Source organism: Panthera onca, chromosome B1 (assembly GCF_046562875.1).
Source record: "Panthera onca isolate mPanOnc1 chromosome B1, mPanOnc1 haplotype 2, whole genome shotgun sequence".
In the NCBI taxonomy this organism is placed as follows: Eukaryota; Metazoa; Chordata; class Mammalia; order Carnivora; family Felidae; genus Panthera; species Panthera onca.
Genome location: NC_138342.1, coordinates 60880456 through 60907823, shown reverse-complemented (window position 1 = coordinate 60907823; position 27368 = coordinate 60880456). Strand labels below are relative to the sequence as shown.

At 36.8% G+C, this 27368-nt stretch overlaps 2 protein-coding genes across 5 annotated transcripts in view; one reads left to right on the top strand and one right to left on the bottom strand.

The window, feature by feature from the left end:
* The window catches only part of THAP6 (THAP domain containing 6), a 15447-nt gene extending 10125 nt beyond the window's left edge, over positions 1-5322 (bottom strand). Inside the window, exons 1-3 of one of the 2 annotated variants that reach the window (XM_078446035.2) lie at positions 5213-5322; positions 4237-4339; positions 2876-3083 (exon numbers count right to left, since the gene is read on the bottom strand). In XM_078446035.2, coding sequence (XP_078302161.1) covers positions 2876-3083; positions 4237-4316 — 288 coding nt within the window. In that variant the 5' untranslated portion in view covers positions 4317-4339; positions 5213-5322. The other variant, XM_078446036.2, reaches the window with a different exon arrangement.
* Positions 5223-27368, top strand: RCHY1 (ring finger and CHY zinc finger domain containing 1). 3 transcript variants are annotated; one of them, XR_013555240.2, is made up of 10 exons: positions 5223-5535; positions 11035-11154; positions 11379-11494; positions 21587-21665; positions 23244-23288; positions 23395-23453; positions 23543-23569; positions 24431-24551; positions 24902-24996; positions 26697-26809. XR_013555240.2 is itself a non-coding variant. In XM_078446033.2 (9 exons), the coding sequence occupies exons 1-9, from the start codon at positions 5437-5439 to the stop codon at positions 26823-26825; spliced, it is 795 nt and encodes a 264-aa protein (XP_078302159.1). In that variant the 5' UTR covers positions 5228-5436; the 3' UTR covers positions 26826-27368. The 3 variants fall into 3 exon arrangements, 2 of the variants coding, with proteins under 2 accessions (XP_078302160.1, XP_078302159.1); XM_078446033.2 differs by lacking the exon at positions 24902-24996 and having other exon boundaries at positions 5228-5535; positions 26697-27368; XM_078446034.2 differs by lacking the exons at positions 11035-11154; positions 11379-11494; positions 24902-24996 and having other exon boundaries at positions 5224-5535; positions 26697-27368.

Genomic DNA, 27368 nt, shown 5'->3' with positions numbered 1-27368 from the left:
CCTTCTTAGGGGCTCCTGGATGGCTCAGTTGTTTAAGCATCCAACTCTTGATTTTGGCTCAGTGTATGATCATGTGGTTAGTGAGTTCGAGCCCCGCATTGGGTACCACACTGACAATGTGGAACCTGCTTGGGATTCTCTTGTCTCTCTCCCTCTCTGCCCTTTCCCCGCTTGTGCTTTCTCTGTGTCTCAAAATAAATAAACTTAAAAAAAAAGTGCAGGTTTCTGGACTCCAGCACAAACTCAGTGAGTCAAATTCTCTGGGCCACATGATTCTCCATTTTAAACAAGCTCCCTGGATAATTCTTACATAGGCTAAAGTTTGAGAGCCATTGTTGTGGAAAAATATTTAGCATCATGGAAAGTAGTAGTTAACAGTGGACTCTAGGAGCACCTGGGTGGCTTCAGTCAGTTAAGAGTCTGACTCTTGATTTTGGTTCAGGTCGTGATCTTCTCCTAGTCGTGGGATTGAGCCCTACATCGGGCTCTGTGCTGGGCATGGCATCTACTTAAGATTCTCTCTCTCTCCCTCTGTCCCTCCCCTTGCTCATGCACTCTCTCTCTAAAAAACAAAACAAAAACAAAAACAAAAAACAGTGGACTCTGAAGCCAAAATGCCTGGGCTCAAATCCAGCCTCTGCCATTGAACAGCTGTGTGACAACGAGGAAGATATTCCAGCTCTCTGGACCTAGGTGTCCTCAAGTAGTAAAATGAGAATAACAATAGTATTTTTTTCACGTGGGTGTTATGAGGATTAAATGAGTTTATATGCAAAGTGCCCAGAATAGTGCCTGGCACATAGTAAACACTATATAAATGTTGAGATGAAATGAATGGGGAGGGTGGAAGGGAATGAGATGGAAGCAAATTAAGAAAAGGATATACAGGTGATCCGTGAACAATGCAGGGTTAGGGACACCAACCTCCCTGCACAGTTGAAAATCTGTGTATAACTTTTGACTCTCCCAAAACTTAACTGCCAATAGCCTAATGTTTGTTGATTGGAAGCCTTACCGTTAACACAGTTGATTAACACATATTTTGTACATGTATTATATACCATATTCTTACAATAAACTAGAGAAAATATTATTAAAATCCTAAGGAAGAGAAAATACATTTAAAGTACTGTGCTGTATATTTATTAAAAAATATCTGTATATAAGTAGACCCATGCATTCAAATTCTGTTTTCAAGGATCAAATGTACAGTGTAATTATAATTTTGTAAGAATATATAAATATAGGTGAATATATATACAAACATACACATACAAATGACTGGAAAAATACACATTGAAGTGTTAAAAGTATTATCTCTGGATTATGTGATTATTGATAATTTTTATTTTCTTTTTGCTTGTGTCATCTAATTTCCTATAATGAAAAATTTCTTTTGTTATAGGATAGAGTTTTTGAAAGTTAGTAACTTATGGTTTGATTTTATTATGCCCACATTTCTTAAGGTTCTCAACATTAATGCTGGATGAGACCTTGCTATAAGGAAAGAAATCCTTTATAACCAATTGCACAAGATATTATAAATTTATTAACATGGGAGAGAGTGAGGCAGTCTCTACTTGCTCACTCAGGCACTGGAAAATGACCAAGACCATCTCGAAGCAGGTACACTTCCAGATTACATATCTTCCTTGTCTTATGATACGGTTATATAAATTGAGAATATTGTAAGTTGAAAAGGCATTTGATACACCCAACCAACTGAACATAATGGTTTAGACTACCCTACCTTAAACATACTCAGAACACTTACATTAGCCGATAGTTAGGCAAAGTCATTTAACGCAAAGCCTATTTTATAACGGAGTGTTGATATCTCATGTAATTTATTAAGTACTGTTCTGAAACCGAAAAACAGACTGGTTGTGTGGGTACAGAATGATTGTCAGTGTATCAGTTGTTCACCCTCGTGACCATGTGGCTGCAGCTTACTCCCACTGCCCAGCATCACGGGAATATGGTATTGCATACTCCCATGCGCGCTGTATTACGTATCGCTAGCCTAGGAAAAGATGAAACTTAAAAATTCAAAGTATGGTTTCTATTGAATGTGTATTGCTTTCGCACTGTTGTAAAGTTGAAAAATCAGAAGTCAAAGGCCATCTGTATTTCCCTTGTTTCCAACTGTCAGGAAGGAGATATCTTTCAATGGAGGTTCATTACTATTGTTCTGGGAACTGAAAGGTTCTCCCTGAATTTTCTACACTGGAATCAGTTACTCTATGGTGTCTAGAAACACTTTGCCATATTTTAACTCAAGAGAGATACTGAGGGTGAGGCAGTCAACCCGTGGCACTAATATCACTGAGAAAAAAACACAAAATTCAACTAGACTTTATTTATACAATCTTTTTATTTTCTTTTTCTTACCTCTTCTCTCCTTTCATTCTCCCGTTCTCCTCTCTTTTGCTTTTCTTCCTTTTAGTTTTACCTAGGCTTTAAGCTTGAATGTATGTGGCTCTAAAAGTATACTTTGGTCCTATTACTTTGGCTCTATACTTTGGCTCTCCTCTTGACTTTTGCTCCAGTGTGAAGAGGACTGGCAACTTGGAACTTCAATTCAACCCTCTTATTTTCCTCCTTTTTTAGATATAAATCCTGAGTTATGTCAACTCCTAAAATCAGTCCCCTTCACCAAATATTTGTAATATGTCAATATTTCTGAGTGGATACTGGTAAAATACTCCTACTACATATTATAAAACCTGAAGCAGTCACTTCCAAATTTAGAAACTCAAAAAATGGACTTCAAACGAATAAGCAAACAATCACAATGTTAGCCTGAATGGTGACGGTTCTTCAGCAGTACCATAAAAAATGAGTAACGATGCTAAGCAGTGTCTCGTATACAAACCTGTAAGTGAGATGAGGGATCAAAGATAGAAGGTATGACTCCAGGTTTCAGTTTAATATTTGGAGCACTTCTGTCAAAATCTGTCTTCTTAAAGTGCCTTGAACACAACACGTCTCCTTTTTTAGGCTCCCAGATGCCTGCAGCATTCACATCAAGTCTTTTCATGGCTAATACCCATTTTCTTTTGACGTTTTCATCTGTGGGGAATCTAGAAAAAAACATACAAACAGTATCCTAATATTAAGCACTGTCAATATATACTTGAACTAAGGTTGTGACTAAATTGGTTCACTGAGAAGTTTGTTACTACTCTTGGGAAATGGACTATTCAGGAAGCCATCATGAATCAAGCTTTCAGAACTTTCAGTTTTAATAGATTTTTCCACCAGTCACGCTGCAAACATACGGCCCTCATTTCAATTTTTCTCATATCATAAAGAAGAAAAGTTTCAAGGGATACTTCAACCTTACATTAAGATTCACAACTGGGGGGTTTTCCTTCATCTATCTACGATAATACCATTTGGGACTTTTCCTATGTGAAGCCATACCCAGAACTGATCCCAGATGAACAGAGTACCTCATACTTTCATTCTTCTGGCAGCATCAGAAAGTTGCTTTGTACAGCATTTAACACACAACAGGTCTATAAATGCTTAGTGAATGAAGGCAGACAACAGCTGCAGAGTTTGGGGTTCTAGAGAAAAGAACTGTTTTGAGAGATCTGGAAACCAATAACCACATCTTCTGTAATTTTCCAAGCTGATTCAAATCTTTTTTTTTTGGAATAAGGTGGGGTATACATACTCATTTTTTATTTCCTCATACCTAGCAAAGTACTTATCAGATCTTTCTCTAGCACATAGCACAGTGCCTGGCACAAAAGCAGCAAAATAAACTTCTAGCAAATGAATAATTATTAAAATTAAGATCATCTTGACTTACCTGTAATACTGTTAAAGAACCCTTGGTCTGAACTTGTAATTTACATTTTTTCTCTACAGCATAAGTTTGATCTATTTCTAAATAGAAAGGACAATATATTTGGGCAAAGATCCTTCCTTCAGATTGTAAACTCCATATAAACAAAACAATTTCTTTGAAGCTATGTTAAAACACAAAGTAACAATATTAACAAAAATGAGCTTGATATTTTTGTTTACTAGCCTTTGATACCTTGACAGGAATCTTAAACTTTTAAACTAAGTTATAAAAACGTAAATGTATCACTTCAAATTCACTTAAAAAGCTATTTATTTAAAAAAAGCTTTGGGAACTAAAGGTCAAAACTGAAAAATTAAGTATAACTGTCTTTGGCTTTTTTAACAGAAGTACTTGGCTTAACTATGGCAAAATCTTACACGTGAAACGTCAGTCCTTTTAACTTGGAATTTGGCAAACAGCGGGAAGCACATCCAATGGCCGAGCAACATTTCACCATGATTTTAGCAACTCATAACAGAACTGAAAGAAAATTAAAACGGTAAGAGTTAGCAATTTCAAAGCTAAGGAGAACATGTTTACTTTTCCCAGCGTGTTTTGGGTGACGTGAAATCATGCTAGAAAGCCAAAGGCAAATATTTTCTTCCAACACTAACAGCTCTAAAAATTTTCCAGGGGCTTGCCTCTTCAGAAGGCCAATCATTTTTTCACTGCGGACCCCGAAGCGTCTGACCCAGTCTTGCAGGCTTGTACATTTCCCTTCCGCCTTTTTACAGGCACCATGCCACAAGGCCTTTGCACACGAACTCCTTCTCATCTTTTTAGCTCACGTGTTGCTTCCCCAGGGAAACCTTCCTTGGCACCCAGATTAATCCGATCCCCTCCAGCATTAACTCTCATAGAACACACACTTCTTCCTAGCACTTCTCAAAGCTGTAATCTTAATTTATGTCAGTGATTCATTCTGTGATCAATGTCTTCCTCCTTTGCCAGTCTGTGAGATCCAAGAGGGCATGGTGGGGAGTGTACTTTTTCTCACTTTTTGTCCCCATGATTAGCTGGTGACTGGCATACAGGAAACGTCAATGCATATTTTGAAGGAATGAAGAGCGACTAAAAGCAGCAGCTGCAGAAGCAGAGCGCGCCCGTACCCGCTCTGAGCCCGGAGGCCTGGCGGAGCTCCGCCCCTTTCTCGAGGCACCAGGCCGCTGCAACGGGAGAGGGAGGGGCCGCCCTGTCACAAGTGCGGATGCGGCCGGAGAGCGTCCCTTTCTCAGGGGCCACCCGGCGTCTCCGCGCCGCTGCGGTCCATCTCGCCCCGAACCACGCCCAGGGCTTGGGCGAGTAGCGATGGGGACTGGGGGGGTGGAAAGAAGAGGCAACCTAAGTTATTACCGTTAGCAGCGAAGTCAGCAACTGACGTCGACAGCAGAGATTGCGTTTTCCTTCACTTCCGCCCCGTCGCCCCGGGAACCGGAAATCCGGCTGCCCCGGGTCACGTGCTGAGCCGCCATATCAGCTCGGCTGGCTGCTGTGACCGAGAGGGGGTGCGCTAGTGACGCTACTTCTCTGGGCGTGGTTTTCATCCTGGGGGAAGGGTCCGTGGAGTTTGAGGGGAGATGGAGGAGATGGCGGCCTCGGCGCGGGAAGATGGCGCCCGCGGCCAAAAGCAAGGGCGGCGGGGCTGCAAACACTATGACAGAGGATGTCTCCTGAAGGTGATGACTTCAATGGGCTCTTCCCATACAGGCTGCCGCCGGGTCGGGTGGGGGCGGAGTGGGCCAGGCGATTAGGCTTGGGCTGAAGTTAGAGGCTAAGCTGTTTGTCAGGATCCCTCCTCCACCTCGAACTGGGTTCCCGCTGTAGAGAACGTTTTGGCAGGGCGACCACAGGCCGCACCCGTACTCTTGTCTTACTTTGTATGCAAAGTCCTTTTTGCTTGGGAAGAGCCGAGGCTTGCACATCAGTCGCTGTGTCAATGGGTTTAGTCTTTTGCTACTGGAAGTAGACTGAGGCAGCGTCGGGCCTGGGCCGGCTTTTCCCCAGGATGACTTTCAGGTGTGTGATGAAGTAATGAAAGAGGAGTAAGCGAGTGGAGAATCGGAATACGATTTCAGCTCCTGTAGTAACAGTTTTACCGCTCGCCAGCTTCATTTTAGAGTCAGGGAGTGAACCTAAGGCTGCCGAGGAGAAAATGCTTTTGTGACATGGAAAGCCAGCCGTGTGATTGCCACTAAATAGGAGATTACGTGTAGGAAAGTGCCTACTATACATATATTCTTGTTTTTGCCGTTTACTTTGAGGAAAATTGCTGGTTACTCTAGAACTTTTTAAATTGGCACCCGCTCAGAGTTTCCTGATTTTGTTGTTGCAAGAAGCAGTTTGAAGATTTTACTTAAGAAAGCGTGAGCTTTGGAGTCTCACAGCCCTACCCACAAGTCATAGCGCTGCCCCTTGATAGCTCAGTGCTTTTGAGCAGGTGCTCCATTTGTACAGTAGGGCTGATAGAGTTACTGTTTCATAAAAAAGTATGAGGCCTGTAAAGACCACTTAAAGCCTTCTTTTAGGCCAGGCTTGGTGAAGTTCCTCCACAGCACTGGATGAAGCTTTTTCAAAGTCATTCACCAGGTGTTGTGTAAACAAATTGAAGGCTGTCCTTATGATTCCATTTCCACTCACTGATACGTTGTTACTGTTTGAAACTTGATGATTAGAACTGAATTCAACATTTTGGCCCTTTCCCCCAAGAAACTACATAAATATGTCTGAGTTTCATAGAGTTTACGTACTTGACCCTGAGTATCAAATACTTTTTGCCCGCTCTTGCTCCTTCCTTAAATACTAGAAGCCAAGTGAAGAGTTTTAAGGAGGAAGTAATCAACTAAATCAAATGCTGTTGTTTAAGTAAGATAAGAACTGAAAATTGAACTTTAGATTGGATGAGGAGGTCCCTGGTGATCTTGACAAGAGAAGTTTCAGTGGAGAGATTGGGACAGAGCCTGATTGGAGTGGGTGAGAGAGAGAGAGTAGTTAAACTGGAAATCTTAAATTTTTTTTAAATGTTTATTTATTTCTGAGACAGAGACAGAGCATGAGTGGGGGAGGAGCAGAGAGAGAGGGAGACAGAATCAGAAGCAGGCTCCAGGCTCCGAGCTGTCAGCACAGAGCCCAATGCCTGGCTCAAACCCACAAACCGTGAGATCATGACCTGAGCCGAAGTTGGTCGCTCAACTGACTGAGCCACCCAGGTGCCCCTGGGAATAGTTTTTATAGACAATTCTTAGAGTTTTGTTGCGAAAGAGCGCAAAAAAACAAACCACCACCAAAAAAAAAAAAAAAAAAACAAAATCCAAAAACAACAACTCTGGTTGCTGTGAGATTTAGAATCATGAGATTTTTTTTTTTTTAATCTTTAAAATGGGAGGTATTGCAGCATGTTTTTGTACTCTTGGAAATGACTCAGTAAAGTGAGAACATTTTTAATGCAGGAGGGAAAGAGAAAACTGTAGGAGCACTTACTGCCCTTGAGTAATCAAAGAAAAGATGGGATCCAGTGCACAAGTGGAGGAGTTGGCCTTACGTAAAAACATGGAACAGAGGACAGAGTATTAGGTACATTTGCAAGTAGGTTGGTTGATAGAGTTTGTGGTAGGATGTTTTCTTTTGATTATTTCTATTTTCGTAGTGAAGTAAGCAAGGTATCAGCAGAGTGTAAGGGTGGAGGAAAAGCTGTAAAGAAAGAGATGTGAAATAATCACCCAGATTTTAGGTCCTAGATTGTAGAAGAATGAGGGAGTCAACTAGGGAAGTATAGTAAAAACTCATATTTTATTAGTGATTTTGACTTAGAAGTGAGACCAGTGGTCCCTTTTCTTCAGCTGTCTCTAGCTGTTCCTATACAGGAGAGAATTGGATTTAACCAGACTTGGGGTTTTGGTTAGGTATGTAGAGGAAGAGAGAAGGAAGGAACTAGAGTATGTGCAAGGGAAGAATTGAAGTGAGTTGGGAAGAGAGGAAGTAGTGATTAGAGAATTGCATGCTTGAAATTAAGATAGAAACAAGATTCAGTTGTTTAGAGCAGTGGTTCTCAAAGTGTGGTGAATGGACCCTCCACCCTGTGATTCCTGAGGCCCTTTTAGGTCAAAACTACTTTCTAATACTAAGATGTATTCTTTTTCAGTGTATGCAAAAGTGGTGATTAAAATTGCTGGCACCCTAGCAAAATGAAGACAGTGGCACTGACCTGTGCTACACCTATAATTAAAAAAAAAAAAAAAACAAACCAGTTTCACTTAAGAATGTCATTGATAAAATTCTATAAAATCTCAGCTCTTGAATACATGTCTTTTTACATGTTTTATACATGTTTGATGAAATGGGATGTTTTCATCAAGAACTTCTGCAAACTAAGATGGTCATTGTGAGGAAAGTTCTTATGCAATTGGATTGTGCACTGAACTAGTAGCTTTCTTGTGGAACATTTCTTACTTGAAATCTGGCTTTTCAAATTTGAGTATTTGGTGGACATTTTTTTGAAAAGGAGAGAAGTGAAACTCATTGCAAGGAAGATCATTGACAGTAATAAAATTCAAGCTGTCATGTAAAAATTAGAATTAAAATTAAAAAAAATTTTTTTAATGTTTATTTATTTTTGAAGGAGAGAGACAGAGTATGAGTGGGGGAGGGGCAGACAGAGAGAGACACACACACACACAGAATCTGAAGCAGGCTCCAGGCTCTGAGCTGTCAGCACAAAGCCTTACGTGGGGCTTGAACTCACAAACCACGAGATCATGACCTGAGCTGAAGTTGGACTCTCAACCGACTGAGCCACCCAGGCGCCCCTAAAACTTTTTTTAAATGTTTGTTTTGAGAGAGAGAGACACAGAGTGTGAGGGGGGGAGGGGCAGAGAGAGAGAGAGGGAGACACAGAATCCAAAGCAGGCTCCCGGATCTGAGCTGTCAGCACATAGACCGACGCGGGGCTCAAACTAATGGACCGCAAGATCATTACCTGAGCCTAAGTTGGATACTTAACAGACTGAGCCACCCAGGTGCCCCATAATTAGAATTTTGGAAAACTTGGATTATTCTCTGTAAGCTTGAAAGTGTCCCAGTACCTAAAGACTTTTCTGATGAGATCGGTAATGATATTAACAAGCACAATTTTTTTTTTTTTTTATCTTGCATGGAAAATTTGTGAACATTTGAAAGAGCTATAGAACTCAGTGAACTGATATTTTCCAAATGACCAATGCGTGCGTAGAAGATCCATTCAGAGTGCAAGATAGATCAATGGATTTTGATGTAACGGAGAAAAGTTCACATACAATTTCAGAGTCCGTGTTACAACTAATGATTTATGAATTGTTGAGTTTTGTTGTAGTATCAGAGATGAGTATTCTTGCAAAGGCTGTTAAAATACTCCTTTTTCCAACTACATATCTGTGGAAGGCCAAAGTTTCTTCATATACTTAAACCGAATACAGAAGCAGAAATGAGAATTCAGTTATTTTGGGAGAAAGTAGTTATTTCATTAAAATAATGTTATTTATGTTAACATGTAATGGGTTCATTACTATTATTTTTAAAAGAAGTAATGAATATTTAAAAAACCTTTCAATTTTATAATATGGTGTCAGATATAATTCACATAATCAAAAGCTCTTTGAGATCATCAGTAATTTTTTTAAAGTTTATTTCGAGAGACTGAGCATGAGTGGGGGAGTGGCAGAGAGGGAGGGAGACAGAAAATCCCAAGCAGGCTCCACACTATCAGCGACCCAAAGTAGGGGTGGTAGGGTGCTCGAACTCACAAAACCGTGAGATCGTGACCTGAGCTGAAACCAAGAGTCAGATAGATGCTTAACAGACAGAGCCACCCAGACACCCCGATCCTCAATAATTTTTAAGAGTGTAAGAGGTCCTGAGACCAAAACATTTGAGAACCACTGTTCTTTGGTATGACCTTGAGAATATGTGGCTGAGGAGGGTTGGAGGATAAGGTCATTGGAAGTAAGAAAGTCAAGGAATTGAGAGTTCATGGTATTGGAAGGATTATAGTGGTGGATGTGCAGATCACTAAGATGTAGGACAAGAGTAGTGGGGAGAGAAAGGGTACCAGTTAAGTGTTAAAATCTTTAAGGAATGAACTGTATTGTGGTAAATTATGGTGTAAGATCTTCAGAAATGAGTGGATCTGGAAGGTCACAGTATACTGGAAACTATGGGGTGAACTTACTGGCTTGGAAACTTTTTTTGACGTACTATACTATTTAGGATAAAGCTAAGTTACTAATGGTAACAAAAAGGCCCAACAGTAATGTAGGTTAAAGAATAGAATTTATTTCTTCCCACCTAACAATTTCAAGGTTAATTATCCAGTTTGGTAATAAGACTGTTCCACATGATCACTTCAGGGACAAGTTCTCCCCACTGTATTTTGCCCTGCTTTAGGGCATACAGTCAGCAGGTGGGTTGCTGCTATGTCCAGGTTTCATCTGATGGAAAGGAGAAAGGGAGTGTGGAGGAGGAGGCATGCCCAGTTTCATAATACTCAGGCCCAAGAGTGACACTGATTTCTGCTTGTATTCTTTTGGTAAGAACTTAGTCATTTGGCCACAGCTGAAATCAAAGAAAGCTGGGAACTGTAATAAAGCTGGGCAATTGTGTCTGGGAAGGAGAGAATAGATTTTGCTAGTCTGCCACTCTTGAAAACAACGACTATCTCTTACATTTATTGCATCCTCTAAAACATCAAGCATATAGTTGATGATTAATAAACACAAGCAAATTAAAATATATATATAATCTTTATGATATTTAATGTTTAAGGGGTTAAGTAGGTAATTGAATTTATCTGGAAATGTCTAAGAAGAAATTGCCTGCCTGCTTTTAAGGCTGAGAATGAGTTTAGGGTATTGTGAGATTAGTGCTTCGGTCCAGAGATTTCCATTCTTCATGATTCCTCTATCTTTAAGGACCAGATTATGTTCAACTTAATACAGACATAGATGTTGAAGGGAATAATTAAAATATGCTAAGAAACAGTGAAAAGTTATGTTTAGGATTAGTTTACAAACGAATCCATTGGTTGTATTCTTTGACCTTGTTCCAGGAGGAGGAGGAAGAAATTTTTTTTTTTTTTTTTTTTTTTTTTTTTGTATTGCAAACTTGTTTTTCTCTTTTTATAACTTTTTTTCCCCCTTGGGCATTAGGCACCTTGTTGTGACAAACTTTATACTTGTCGGTTGTGTCATGATAACAATGAAGATCATCAGCTAGATCGCTTTAAAGTAAAGGAAGTGCAGTGCATAAACTGTGAAAAAATCCAACACGTAAGATTTTACCACATTTCTATTTTCTTTTTAAATAATGTTAAGGTGGCTTAAAAAAAATTGGTATTGCAAGTGACTTCTTTAATTCTAAGCAATATCTTTGATTTAAATGTTTAAAACCTTGTAAAAATCTGCATTTACTGTAACAAACTGGATATTTAAATGATAATACAAAATGTTTTGATAAATTTAGTCCAACTTTTAATTACATGTATCTGTTTTAGGCCCAACAGACTTGTGAAGAATGTAGCACATTGTTTGGAGAATATTATTGCAGTATATGCCATCTTTTTGACAAAGACAAGAAGCAGTATCATTGTGAAAACTGTGGAATTTGTAGGTACTGTATGTAAAATGTTCTTTTCCTATTCTAATGTACCTGGGCAATAATAGTTTTTAAAATCTTTATTGGGATATAACTTGAATCTAATAAAATGCCTTCAATTTATTTTTAATTTTTTTTAAAATTTTTTTTACCGTTTATTTATTTTTGAGACAGAGAGACAGAGCATGAATGGGGGAGGGGCAGAGAGAGAGGGAGACACAGAATCGGAAGCAGGATCCAGGCTCTGAGCCATCAGCCCAGAGCCCGAAGCGGGGCTCGAACTCGCGGACTGCGAGATCGTGACCCGAGCTGAAGTCAGACGCTTAACCAACTGAGCCACCCAGGCGCCCCTAAAATGCCTTCAATTTAAATGTCTAGTAAGTTTGACAAATATATATAGCTGTGTTACTAATACAGTCAGGATAAAAAAACATTTCCATTATTCTGAAAAATATTTTCATGCCTCTTTTGTAGTAATCATTTAATTAGCCCATCAACTATTGTGTGGCTATTTAAATTGTAACTTTTGGATGTAAAATATGTTTTTATATAATGTGTTTTGTGGGCAGCTGAAATAGAAAATTAGGGTAGAGTTTTCTTTTTTTTTTTTTACAATTAGTTTTTAAAAACATTATCAGAAAGTATAGGATGATTTTATAAAAATTGGAAAATATGAGAAAGTAGAAAGAATAAAAATAAGCTACAGTCCAGTCTCCCACTGACAAGCTACTACAGACATGTTGTCATATAGGAATTTTTTCTTTCCAAAAATTTTTGAGCATTACATACAAAAACATATATGTAACGTTGTGTACATTATAAACTATACTTTCTAAAAAAACGTTTATTTTGAGAGAAGCGTGCATATGCAGGGGAGGGGCAAAGAGAAAGGGAGAGAATCCCAAGCAAGCTCAGCACCGTCAGTGCCGGGCCCAATGTGGGGCTTGATCCCACAAACCATAAGACCTTGACCTGTGCTGAACTCAAGAGTCAGATCCTTAACCGTCTGAGCCTCCCAGGCACCCCTGTTGTAAACTGTACTAATACAATAACTCAGCCACTCAATTTAAGAAATAGAATGTTTCCAGGGCACCTGGGTGGCTCAGTTGGTTAAGCGTCTTGACTATCTCAGCTCAGGTCTTGATCTCTTGGGTGGCTCAGTTGGTTAAGCATCTTGACTCTTTATCTCAGCTCAGGTCTTGATCTCGTGGTGAGTTCAAGCCCCGAATTGGGGTTCTGTGCTGGGCAAGAAGCCTACTTAACAAAAGAAAACTGTTACCAATAATGTAGAAGCTCCAGGTGTTCCATATCAGTCTTTTTCCATAACTACTGTCTAGAATATTTTAAATCACTTGTTTTTATGTAGTTTGTTTTTAAGGAAGGATAACAAACATACCAAAAGATGTAGAAGTCATAAACAATCTTATGAATTTACTTATGAAAACATTTTTTTAATCACTACCCAGATCAAAAAGTGGAATGTTCATAGCACTGTAGTAGCCTCTCTCATGCCCCCTACAAGTCAATAAATACACTCCTCTGAAGGTAACTACTCTCTTGAGCTTTGGGGATCCTATAGTAAATGCTCTTTTGTGTTTTGTTTTATATATTTTAAGGCGTTATGTATTTTAGGTATTTATATAGAATTGTTCTGTTTTCCTTTGTGATTGATTTATCATTGTCTCTTTTTATCTTTAGTTATATTTTCTGCCTTAAGAGCTGTATCTATATCAGCTTTCTTTTGATTAGTTTTTGCATGTATGTCTCTTTTCATTCATTCATTCATTCTTGAGAGACCAAGGGAGAGTGGGGGAGGGGCAGAAAGAGGGAGACAGGATCCAAAGTGGGCTCTTGCAGACAACAGAGAGCCCGATGCGGGGATCAGAGTCACAAACCAGGAGATCATGACTCGAGCTGAAGTTGGACACTTAACTGACTGAGCCACTCAGGTGCCCCCCTTTTTATTTTTTTATCCCAAACATTTTGTATGCTTACATTTAAGGCATGTAGCTTGTATGCAGAATGTAGTTGAATTTTATTTTTTATTCAGTTTAATGAAAGCTGTGTTTTAATTAGCATATTTAGTCTTATTAATATAATTGTATATATAAATTTTAAATGTACAATTTTACAGTTCAGTCGACAAGTTTAGTATTTTCTATCCCCTTAGTATTTATCTGTCTTTTTTTCCGTCTCCTCGCTTGCCTTCTTATGGATTAATCGGCAATTTTTCTATTTTACTTTATTTTTTAAATATTTTTTAAAGTTTATTTTATTTTGAGGGAGAATGTGAGCAGGGGTAGAGCAGGGAGGGAGGGAGGGAGGAAGAGAGAGAGAGAGAGAGAGAGAGAGAGAATATCCCAAGCAGGCTCTGCACTGTCAGTGCAGAGCATGATGTGGGCTTGAACCCTCAAACCATGAGATCATGTCCTGAGCTGAAATCAAGAGTTGGCCACTTAACCGACTGAGCCACCCAGATGGTCCGTGTTTTTTTTTTTTTTTTTTTTTTTTTTTTAATTTTTTTTTAACATTTATTTATTTTTGAGACAGAGAGAGACAGAGCATGAACGGGGGAGGGTCAGAGAGAGGGAGACACAGAATCTGAAACAGGCTCCAGGCTCTGAGCAGTCAGCACAGAGCCCGATGCGGGGCTCAAACTCACATACCGCGAGATCGTGACCTGAGCCGAAGTCGGACGCTTAACCGACTGAGCCACCCAGGCGCCCCTGGTCCGTGTTTTAAGTTTCATTTTTGTTCTCTATAAACTTATTAGAGATATATTCTTCCATTATTCTCTTGGTAGTTATCTTAGAAATTATACATCCTTGGCTTACTAGAGTAATGCATTTATCATTTCTGGACAGTGTAAGAACCTTAACTAAGAGGCTTTACGTGTACTTGTCATGTCTTTTAATCTACGATATTTTAAACTCTGTAAGACATTGTTTCAAACAGTATTCTCTTACATTTACCTACATATTTACCATTTCTGTTGCTCTTCTTGCCTTTCTGCATTTCTTTCATCTTCAGGATTATTTTCCTTTGGCTTCAGGAATTCTTTTTATTAATACTTCCAGTGAGGCTCTGCTGGTGACAGATTCTGTCAGTTTTTCGTCTCTCTGAAAATGTCTTTATTTTCATTTTAAAATTTTGTCTTTGCTGAGTATAGAATTAATTTCTTTTTGCACTTTAAAGATATTCTGGTGCCATGGTTTCTGTTTCAGAAATAGCCTGTCAGGATTATTAGTGCCTCTTTGAGGGCAATCTTTTATCCCCCTCTTAATGTTTTCAGGTTTTTTTTTTTTAACGTTTATTTATTTTTGAGAGAGAGAGCCTGCGTGAACGAGTAGGGGAGGGACAGAGAAAGAGGTATACAGAATCGTAAACAGGCTTCAGGCTCTGAGCTGTCACCACAGAGCCTGATGCGGGGCTCAAACCCACGAACGATGACATCATGACCTGAGCCGAAGTTGGACGCTCAACCGACTGAACCACCCAGGTGCCCCCCTCAGGTTGTTGGTTTTTAGTTTTTCCATGATGTGTCCAGGTGTGTGAGATACTTATCTGGCTGGCAGTTTGTAGAATTTCTTGAATCTATGGCTTGATGTCTTCTGTTAGTTTTGAAATATTCTTGGCCAGTGTTTCTTCAGATAATGTTTCTGCCTCTTGCTCTTGGCCCCTTCTGGGACTTTAGGTGTAGACCTTTTCACTGTCCCATATGTCTCTTACATTTTTCTTTTTTTCTGTATTTATCTCTTGTCCCCTCATGCTTAAATTGGCTAGTTCCTACTGATGTGTCTGTCATACTGTGTTGAATCTGCTATTTAACCTATTGAGTTTTTAATTTTAGGTTTTTTTTTCTTAAAATTATAGAATTTACGTTGAATTTCCCACCCCCCCCCCCCCCATCCTTTGTAGTTTTAATTTTTTCAGGTGAAAAAAATTTTTTTTTCTTCTTTCAACATATTAATCACTGGTCATTTAAAGGCAGGGTCTGATAACTCCAATATGTTGATTATTTGTGGGTCAGTTCTGTTTTCTGTTTTTCCTCCTTTGGTGTTTGGTTCTTTAGTTCTGCCTTTTGGCATGCTTGATATTGTTTTTAGTTGGTTGTTGGACAAAATTGAATGCTATTTATTATTCTCCAAAGAGAATTTTCTTTTGGCAAGCAGTTCATGTAGAGCCAGATCCTACTAATCCAGTTAAAGATTGAGATGATTATGGGGTGCCTGGGTGGCTCAGTTGGTTAAGTGTCCTGACTTGCTCAGGTCATGATCTCATGGTTCGTGAATTCGAGCCCCGCATTGGGCCCTGTGCTGACAGCTCAGAGCCTGGAACCTGCTTTGGATTCTGTGTCTTCCTCTCTGCCCCTCCCCTGCTTGTACTCTATCTCTCTCAAAAATAAATAAACATTAAAAAATAAATAAGTAAAGACTGAGAAGATTAGAGGCCAAGTTTTATTTATATTCCTGTTCTTTTTTGTTTTCCCTAACACAGGCTCCTAGCACATGTTTCCTCAGGGGTCTTGATTTAAAGTTTATCAGGGCAACTCTTGTAATGGGATCTGGGCTCCCAGTTTTTTGCCTCCCTAGTCGAGAAATTGCCAGAGGGTTTGCATGGTTTCATATCCTCTTACCTGCTGTTTGCTGCTTAGCTTGTTTGCTTCTGACAGTATAGTTTAGGATCTGCAAGTCCCCCAAGGAGGATGAAGCAGGGACTGTTGGATTTTTCTCAGTGTATTTCCCTTCTGTCTGGAATATTGACCCTTTAAGCCCTTTGTTGATTTTTTTTAAATTTTTTTTTTTTTTTTTTTTTTTTTTTTTACTGCTTTTAAATTGCTTGTTTTCTTTGAATCCAGACTTTGTAGTTCTCAGTGGGAGCTTTGGTCCTGTACAAGCTATTTTATCCATTGTAGAGTGGAAGTTTACAATATATGTTTAGTTTTGCTTATTTTTTTTAACTCATGCTGTGTTTATTTTTCTGTGGCTTTTTTTTTTTTTTTGAAATAGAGCCTTGTTTCTAGGGTTTCTCCTATTTGATTCATGAGCTCCAATTGATTTTCACTGTTGTACAGAGTTACTTTGTATGTCAGATCTGCACACAGCTTTTAATTACCACTTTACAATAAAGGAATCAATACATTTTATAGTTAATTTGTTGACTCAAGTTGTTGAGACTGCAGGATACATATCTCATACTGCCCTGTATACATTAAGCTTTGTGAAGTTAAGATATTTTTAAATTTTAAATTCCTATACCTGGTAATATTAAGCTTCATGAGATCAAGGTATTTTCAAAAGTTTAAATTTTTATACCTGAGAGTACCATGTACACAGTGTGTGCTCATAATGTGTAGGCTGTGCATCTTAAGCAGAATGTTTTTGGTGTTATGATTCCTTTCTGTATGTGAGGAAAATTTGTCATCAACATTTACCGTCTAAGTATGTTTTTAAAACCTTTTAAAATAACAGAATAAATATTTTGTTATATATATTATTATGAATGATAGAAGTAAGAATAAAGGCGGTGAAAAACAACTTCATTGGAAATTTTAATAAGAATTTAAGCATTGTAAATCCAAATTTTGATTCCATATTTTTCTAGTTTTGAAAAGATATGTACTAAATTTGACAATATCCCTTGACTGTAACTATTCACTGGTCACTTGTCATGAATCTGGCACATGTCTATCTTGTTAATAACTGATTCTAGGTTTTAGATATAGTTCTGATAGGTTCTAGCTTGTAATTACTTTTGGTTCTTCTTGCACTTGTACCATCAAAATGTAATATTGATTCCAGATCTCAGATACATCACTAGTAAGATTCTGGCTTATCCTTACTTGTGTCTATGCATTGCCAAATTCAGTGTTTTTGAAACCTTGTATTTAAAGGTGGCCATCATTTTAGTTCCAATATAACAAAATATTTTTTATTTTTAGATTTATAAATCCCTACTAGAATGTCAGTCCTGTGAATTTTTTCAATTTTTACATTGTCTATTCTCTTCCAAATGCTTTATGCACATACTTCAACATTTGTCCATTTTACTCAGCCATACTGAGTAAATTTTGGTGTACGAACATAATAAAAGATGGAAGAACGCTGTCACACATCTTTTTAGCAAAATGGGATCGTTTAGGTTCATGTAACAAAATACTGTGAATTGAAGTCCTTGTTGAATGACTAGATGAAGAATCCATGTTTGTTTTTTTTTTCATTTGAAATACATTGTTCATTTTTTTTGAGTGAGGCCATTCATCTATGGTATGTGTTTTAAAGGATTGTTATCACTTCAAGTAGGTATTTTAGGTGGCATTATGTCTTTTGTCATTGCTCAAAAATCTTTGAAACATCTCAAAAATCTCAAAAATCTTTGAAACATTTCAAAATCTTTGAAACAAAAAATATTTATTTTTGAGAGAAACAGAGTGTGTGAGTTGGGGAGAGAGAGAGGGAGACACAGTCTGAAGCAGGCTCCAGTCTCTGAGCTGTCAGCACAGAGTCCGACATAGGGCTTGAACTTTGTAAACTGCAATATCATGACCTGAGCTGAAGTCTGAGGCTAAACTGAATGAGCCACTCAGGCGCCCACCCCTCTTTGAAACATCTTTGTACAGTTCTTTCAGAGTGCCAGTGGCACACTGAAAATTCAACCCCCCCCTTGGGGATTTTCAGAGCTGTTCATCTTCATTTTTTTCAGATTGTTAAAAGATACTGGGAGCAAACTCTATTAAATAAGATTGGCATATACTGTGTGTAGTCAGAAATGACATATGACCATCAGATAATGACTATTTTTTTAAACAACAAAAATATCAAAAGACAGGTTAAAAAATGTTTTTGCAATAGCAGTGTTTTTGGAAACTCTACCCTCTCATGGTAACATTAAAAAAAATCATGTCATTTGAATGTATGAGTTCTTATATATTTGCATAAATATCAATCTTTTCACTTTGTAGCTAACCTTCTTTGATAATCTTTTACAGTGAGTCCTCTTTTGGATATTAAAGACAAGTATTTTTTGTCTTCAGTATATTATGAAATTTAGTTATTGCTTTTAGTTTATTAAACAAAGCTGCAAGGCAAGGGTGATCTGATTTCTTGTGCTTGGCGCTTAAGGCACCTCTAGGCTTGGCTCTGGTCTGGAGGTATGAGCTTGACGATTATTGTCTTTAGGTAGTAATCACTGTAAGGAAATCAGTACTGCTTAGAGTTAGTGATATGTTATTCCTGATTTTATATTTTAAAATAGCTTCATGATAGTTAGGTAATCTTTTGAGTGTGGCGGTAATTCTCTTAAAGAGTGATATGCCCTAAAAAGATAGGATTTCAGTTTTTCTTTAATTAGGGGCAGACATCCAATACTGAATTTTTTGGCAGAAGGTACATATATCCTTACTGAAATGTACTAGAATGAGCTTTTTTTTTTTTTTTTTTAATAAATGGGGCAATAAAATTTCTTAGTGTTATTAGATAAGCACCATGATACTTACCATGAGAGTATGATATAACAGATGTGGTTTTGGTGTTCTGATTTCTGATCTAAAAAAATGTTTCATCCCTTTGACTATATAATTCCATTTTTAGGAGATTATCCCAAGGAAATAGAGATATGTACCAAGATTTCTGTGTAGTATAAGTCTTGTACCAATAAGTATAATGGTGAAAAATGAAAAACAACCTGTGTGGGAGATTGTTAATTTGCAAGCCCATATCAAAAGTAATATTCTTAAATGATATTTAGGGATTGGGAAAATGATTCATAAAAATTATCTGTCAGGATATTATACATACCAAAATATTAGCAATAGTTATCCATGAGTGCTGTGATCATGAGTGATTTTAGGTATTTGTTGGTATATTTGTTGGTTCATGTTCTTCTGGGTTTTATATGTTTTAAACAATGAGGATTACTTTTAAAGTTTAAGAAGATACAAGTTTGTAACTACATTTGGGGAAATATAACATCTAATAAGATGATGCTGTAAGAGAAGGATGTGCGTTTTCACATTTCTGCAAATTATTAAATAAGCATCAGACCAATCTTTGTCATGTGTAGAGCACTAGAGTATAGAAGGCATGATTCTTGTTCTTAAATTTCTATTCTGTTTGTGGAAGAATGGGCTTAATAAGCAATCACTGCTAGAGAGTTTGTCCGATTATAGGGATTGGAGTGGTCTTAATTTTAGGAATGTTTCAGTAAAGTTTTAACAGAGATAGGCCGAGGCTGAATAGATCAGAATGGTCTGGGTAGAAATAAATAAATAGCCAAGCCTAAGAAAAGGCAGTGAAAGGATGGAGTGAGGGGGTGGGACAGATAGAGACTGGAGTTGAGGATGGAAGTGAAGAGGTTATATTATTTAGAGTAGTTATTTTAAACGGAAGCAAATCTAGTTAGTCCCCGCCACCGTTTTTAAAAAAAGCATAAAAAAGAGATAAATACATGGTAAGGATAAGTACTGTTATGTGGAACTTTCATTAGCATTTTGAGTGTGTGTGTATATGTGTAAATGAAGGGAGAACTGGGTCAAGATGTAAAAATACTTACTTTGTGTTGAGGTGAAGTTTGAGAGACACTGCTGCAGAGTCTACCAGGTCACCTCTAACTGTGACTATGTACTGATGCCAAGTTGACTGTTTTTGTTTAAACAGAGTCTCCTGGTTTTTGTATGTTTGAAACATCTTCATTTTACTTTCATTTTTGAAAGATACTTTTGTCGGATATAGAATTCTAGGCTGACCGAATGTTGCTCTGCCGTATTTTGTGGATATACATTCTGCATTGTTCCCAGTGAGACATCTGGTGTCATCCTCTTTTTGTTCCACTATAAAGTCTCCCCCCCGCCCCCCGGCTGCTTTTAAGATTTTATCTTTGGTTTTGAGCAGTTTGATTATGATGATCCATGATAGAGTTTTTTTTCATGTTGCTTGTGTTTAGGGTTTGTTGAGCTTTCCTTTTAAGGACATAACACAGAATTTTCATTTATCTCTTCTGTTCACAACCTCCAGAGAAGTTGCAAGTAGTCTTTATTCAGGACAGCCCTGTGCCTGTGTGTTCTCTTGTTGTGTAAGAAGGGGAAAATAAAAATTTGGGGACAACTAGCAATTTCTCTTTATCATATCTCTTTACATTTCAAATGGATAAAAGAAAAATATAAAAATTAAAAGCCATAAGTATTAGAGGTATACATATATTTATGACCTAGAGGTTTCAAAAGTCTTTCCTAAATAAGAGATAGAAGCATAAGCCATAAAAGAAAATATCAATGGCTTTTTAATACATAGAATTAAAATGGCTGTATGACAAAATATGTAAATCAAGATAATCTTGGTCACACACCAGAAAATTGTAAGTATACAAATGAAAAAGGTTAATATTCAGGATATATAAACAGCTGCTTTAAAATGGTAAAAGACAAATACTCTAGCAGAAGAATGAAAAGAGCACATGGACAGGCAATCTACAGTAGAAATCCACATGGTTCATAAACATTAAAATATATTTCTTGTCTCATAATCTGAGAAACGCAAATTAAAATGACATCTTGTATTTGTCTATCATATAGGTAACCAGTGTTCACTAGGGTGCAGGGAATGCAGGTGCTGTCATACATTGTTAGTGCGGGTATAATTTAGTATTGTCTTTTTGGAGGTCGTTTTGTCAGTATCAAAACCAGTGGTGCAGTACCCTCAGTACCCATAGTTTAACTTTTAGAAATCTTATAAAAGATTATCAACAGATAGGCTAAGTGATGTTTGTATAAAGATAGTTATTTTATATCATCGTATTAACTAAAGATAGTAAATTATATAAGGGGATACTTTAAAAAATATGGTCTATCCATACTATGTAATACTATGTAATTATGAAGAGGAATGAAGTGGTTCTATATAGACAGACATAGAATAATCTTCAGGATATGTTGTTAAGTGAAGAAAAAGTCACAGAACAGGAAATAGAGAAAGAATCCATTTATGTAAAAAATAAAGCCCAAAGGGTGTGTGTGTGTGTGTGTGTGTGTAGATTTTTGTAGGAAAAAAGACTTGGATAGATACCATTCTGTAAAAATGAATCTAATCTTTTGACTTTCACATGTATTTTTAGGATTGGTCCAAAGGAAGATTTTTTCCATTGTTTGAAATGTAACTTATGTCTAGCTATGAATCTCCAAGGAAAGCACAAGGTATATAACTAAGTTTGTGTAATTTAAAAAATATTGTATTGTGTTTGAAAACTAGCTTAAATCCTAATATGTTTGGAAGCATGCTAATTTCAGATATTACCAAGTACAACTCTGTTGGTTTTTATTCTTAAGCAGTATTAAGTAGGTGTCCTCAGATCTATGCCTCAGAATATCTGATCTACAGTTCTTTTTCTTCTTCATAGTGTGTATGAATACTTATATCAGTTATTAGCATACTGTTGACAACTTCTAAGTAAGTTAGTAATGGATTCTTCTCATTGATACTGGTTTTAAGAATAAGTGAAAATGCACATTACAGAAGAAATAGCAATGTAACAGCATTCCAAGAAAATTCAGAAAATATTTTTGGGTTTTCTTTCATAGTTAGAAATATTTTTAATTTGGATATAGTAATTATATCATGATACCAGTTCCTTTAAGATTATTTTTCATTATTTAGAAAAAAAATCTAATAAACATCAGAGAACAGAGAGACTAATTTTTAAAATTAAAAAAATTTTAATTCCAGTATAGTTAACATTAATGAGGGTTTTTTAAAAATAGGTACTAGATAATAACTGGCCTAAAATAGTCAAGTATTAAGATAAATTGAGATGAATAATGAACATTTGGGATATGGTGACAGTGAATAAGGGAAAAAGAATGGGGCTGAGTAAAGACTCCCAAGGTTTTTAGCCCTTGCTTTTAAGGTACTGGATAAATAGATTGTAAATTTGCTGGAGATAAAAGATTGAGTTTGGTTTTACAGATTTGAGTTGGGGTGATAGCCGTGTTATCTTTCAAAAACTATATACACATTTTCTCTTGTGGTATCTTTGTCTTGTTTCTCAGTTATTTCTTATTGTCTGTATTTTAGTAAATGGTCCTATCATGTGCTCAGGTGCTTACTTAAAAAACCTGGGCATCATCCATGGCGTGGCGCTTTCCCTTACCTTCCCCCATTTAATCATACACTGTCTTGTCAAGTTAGGAACTCTGACACTGGAGGCTGCCTGTTGGAGTTCAAAAACCGTTCCACTTCTTATTGGCAAATGACTTTGGAAGTTATTTAGCTTCTCTAGGCCTCAGATACCTCATCTGTAAAATGGGGGTAATGTACCTGTTTCATTTAGAGTTGTGGGACTTAACTGAGCTAATACAGGTAATGTACTTAGTATATGACATGTAGTAAATTTCAAGAATATGAACTCTTACCATTATCGATATTATTAAGTAGTTTACTTTGGAGCAAAACACATATAAAATAGATTCCAAACGTTATTTTCTCTGCATCTTTGGTAAATCTTGATTCACTGATTTTCCTTATGCGTAAAACGAAGATAATTTGAACAATTAAGATATACTGAGCAATTTCATTGTTTCAGGTAATGTGCAAAGCCTGAAATAGTTATGTGAGTTAGCTGTTCAGTTCTTATCTGACATATAAGAAACATGTATTTTTAATTATTATCTTTAGTAAGTTAGTAGTGTTGTTTCCTTTATTGTTTTTATTAGTAAATCTGTTTGTCATTTCCATTTAGTTAAGTTTTTAGTAATTTGAGTTTTTCTTTTAAACAGTGTATTGAAAATGTTTCCCGGCAGAATTGTCCAATATGTTTGGAGGTAAGCTTAAAATATCATTTGCTTTGGAAATATTCCCTGTTGAATTTAAGATATGTGGATGTTTATATTGTCTTCATGCAGGCACTGACATTTATTTCCTTTACAGGACATTCACACATCCCGTGTTGTTGCTCATGTCTTGCCGTGTGGACATCTTTTACATAGGTAAAGGAATTTTGTGTTTTTTCTCTCAAAATTGAAAATAGTGCAGATAGTTTTTGTTTTACTGAAACAATGTTATATATTTTTTTCAGAACGTGTTATGAAGAAATGTTGAAAGAGTGAGTGTTTGATGGGATTTTTAAAAATTAATTATTGTAAGATGCTGATTTATTATTTTTTCGGGGATGTGGAAGTGGGTCAGCTCTGTTCCTCACACTGTGTCGGGCGTGACATATTTATGTTGAGATGGGCAGGGTAAATGCACAGTGGTAAACTGGGCAAAGCGTCTTGTGTATGTAGGACTGCACCTTTTCCCCCATGTCTGCAGTATGCCTTATCTCATCCCTCATTTCAAGAGACTCTTATTTTCTGGCCTTGCTTAACAGGAGGCATGGGCTCTACCAGAGGCAATCGATAGCATTGTAAGATTGCTGAGGTATTGTCACTCAGAATCCTGTTAGGTCAGTATATTGGCCCAGGATAATCATCTGCAAAGAAAGCTGGTAACAAGATTATCTAAAGCAGAAACTTTATTATGGGGAAAGGATGTTACAATGAGATGAGAGTAGTTAGGATAGAAAAGACTGTGTAAATGTATTTTCATAAGCAGAAATTTTAATTTAATATAAGAGCCAGATAGAAGGGAACTTTTTCAGAATGTTTAGAGAGAAAATAATATGATCTAAGTTGCCTGAATATATTAAGGAATTGAGGTCATTTAGTTAGAAAGTAGCTTAATTGGCTTTTAAAATATATTGAATATATTCTACAAAGAATACGGGCTGATTCCTTCTAATTTTAGAGAGCTGAGGAAAAAGAGTAGGTTTAAAAAATGCCATGGATCCACCGATCATCTTAAAATTCAGAATAATGCTCTGTTTTGGATGGTTTATGTACCAATTAGCATGCATCCTCTTGTATACCTGAGTTGATATACTCCTTGTTAAATGTTTGGAAAATAACCTCTCTGTTTCTTCTAGAGGCTACAGATGTCCATTATGTATGCACTCTGCTTTAGATATGACTAGGTACTGGAGACAGCTGGATGATGAGGTAGCACAGACTCCTATGCCATCAGAATATCAGAACATGACTGTGGATGTGAGTACGATCAATGCCTAAAACTTTTCAGGTTCCTAGTTGATGTTCTTGTTTATTTTTGCCTTTTTGCTCAAATCTGTCTAAAAAATACTGCTTTGGCAGAAACACCAATGTGATGATTAATGGGAAGGACAAAATATAAATTTTAAATTCAAAGGACCAGACCAAAAAATTCTAAGAATACCTTTATGCAATTCTTCCCAACACTAGATGGCAGGCAGAAACTTTATTCTGAATTATTTATGTATTACTTGTCAGAGCCAGTCAGTCATGTAATGGTGTGGAGGTGAATTACTGGTCTGATGTTTTTAATGATGCTTTATTTCTAATTATTTTAAATTTTATTTCAGGCATACGTATTTGTTGATTTCTGAAGAAGATTACTTTTTGTTTTTTAATGTTCGTTACCCTTTTTATTCATGTGGATAATTGAATTGTTAGTAAGGTAAATGAAGGATTGCTTTTGGAATACTAACTGGTAATTACGTGATGTTTTACTAGAGGCTTCAGTGTGCTTTGTTCCATGTAGGTCATTTTTTCAAATAACAGCTTTATTGAGATATAATTTATATGCCATGTAACTTATCCATTTAAAGTGTGCAATTCAGTGCTTTTTAGTATATTCTTGGAGTCGTACAAACATCAGCCACCGTCAATTTTAGGATATTGCCCCCCAAAGAAATCCCATACCCTTTAGCAGTCATTCCCCAATCCCCTAGCTCTAGGCAACCACTAATCTTTCTACATTCAGATTGTATTCCAAATTATAATTTTGAACAAACTTGGAAGTTTTCTATTTACTATGGTATGACTATTCTATTTTTTTAATCTTATTTATTTTTAAATTTTAGTAAACATATCACGCAATGGTTTCAAGAGTAGAATTCAGTGATTTATCACTTAAATACAACACCCAATGCTCTCCACAAGTGCCCTTTTTAGTACCTATCACCCATCTAGTCCATCCCCCACCCATGTCCCTCCATCAACGCTCGGTTTGTTCTCCGTTGTTAAGGGTCTCTTGTGCTTTGTTTCCCTTTCTTCTCCATCCCCCCCACCCCTTCCTATATGTTCATCTGTTCTGTTTCTTAAATTCCACATATATTACTCAGTCATCAAAAAGAATGCAATCTTGCCATTTGCAAAGATGTGGGTGGAACTAGAATGTATTATGCTGAGTGAAATAGGTCAGTCAGAGAAAGACAAATACTGTATGATTTCACTCATGTGGAATTTAAGAAAACAGGTATGAGTATTCTAAAGCTAATGCTTTTCTTACATACTAATGCGTTGATCTGTTTTCAGGTTAACACCTTTTTTATTTTTTTGGATCTTTGTGTTAGAAGAGATTAATTCTCAAGTGATATCTTACTGTCATTTATTTGTTTGTTTGTTTATTTACTTATTTTGAGAGAGAGACAGAGCATGAGCAGGGGAGGGCAGAGTGAGAGGGAGACACAGAATCTGAAGCAGGCTCCAAGCGCTGAGCTGTCAGCACAGAGCCTGATATGGGGCTTGAACTCACAAGCCTTCGAGCTGTGAGATCTTGACCTGAGCCAAAGTCGGCTGCTCAACCTACTGAGCCACCCGGGTGCCCCTCTTACTGTCATTTTAGGGATGAGCCAAAACCTTTTATTTTTTAACTAAATTTTAAGAACTGCTTCTTTGGACTTTATTTTTGAGGCATAGAAGATTGACAACTTAGTATATTAAACCTAAAGAATAAGCAAAAAGATATTATAAGTGTGTAAAGATTTTATTAACTAAGATAATTTTGCAAGTGTCAAGGAAGAATAATGAAATCATGCATGTTGTTTTGAACTGTAAATATAGGTGTCAATCTGATAATGCCTATGTTAAATTTTATGCCCAGTACTATTTATATACTATTTGGGAACAGTTTTAAAATAAGACTTCTTGACTCAAATTTACACTTTCATTTTCTAAATTCAAAGCTACCTTAGTAGCCCTCTTAGAATTTTCAGAAAATAAATAAAAGACATTTCTATTTGGGGAAATATTTAGACTTATCTATATGTGTTTCAGTTCTTCAGTATGATTTTTGAGGAATTGTTTTGGGCAGACAGTGCCACTTTGTATCTATAAGGTTTAATATACTTAATTTGAATTCTCTTCACTTTTCAGATTCTCTGCAATGATTGCAATGGGAGATCTACTGTCCAGTTCCATATATTAGGCATGAAATGTAATATTTGTGAATCTTACAATACTGCTCAAGCTGGAGGATGTAGAATTTCACTAGATCAGCAATGACCAGCGTTTATTACACTGGAAAACTCAGCATTTTCTGATCTAGGAAAAGGCTATCTTTAGTATTTTGTTGTCATAATGTGTCAGAATCTATGCATTAGAGTTGATGTGTTTTGTACTAGTGTCACAGCAAAAAATCATACTACAAGTACTTAAGGATTCAGGGTCTCTTTGTAGAATTGTCATAGCTCTATATTGGATGAAAGCCACTGTGCTTGTGTTTTGATTGGAAATTCCTTTAGTGTCAGTTTGGAAGCCAATGATGTTTGCCACTGAAATTCACATCCATAGAAGTATGTTATACTTTCATGGAACTTCGCTTTAAGTGACACTCTGCACGCAGAATTCATTTCTAGTTCTTGATAGAACTGCACTTACTTCTCAGTATTCTTGACTTTTTAAGGGCTGTGCTATAATGAGAATATGTTGTATCTTACTGTTGAGATCTTACTACATATACTTTAGAATTTTCTAAGACAGTCCTTTGGATCCTATAAATGTGAATTTTGATGTAATAACTGCTAATAAAATTATATTGAAACAGTG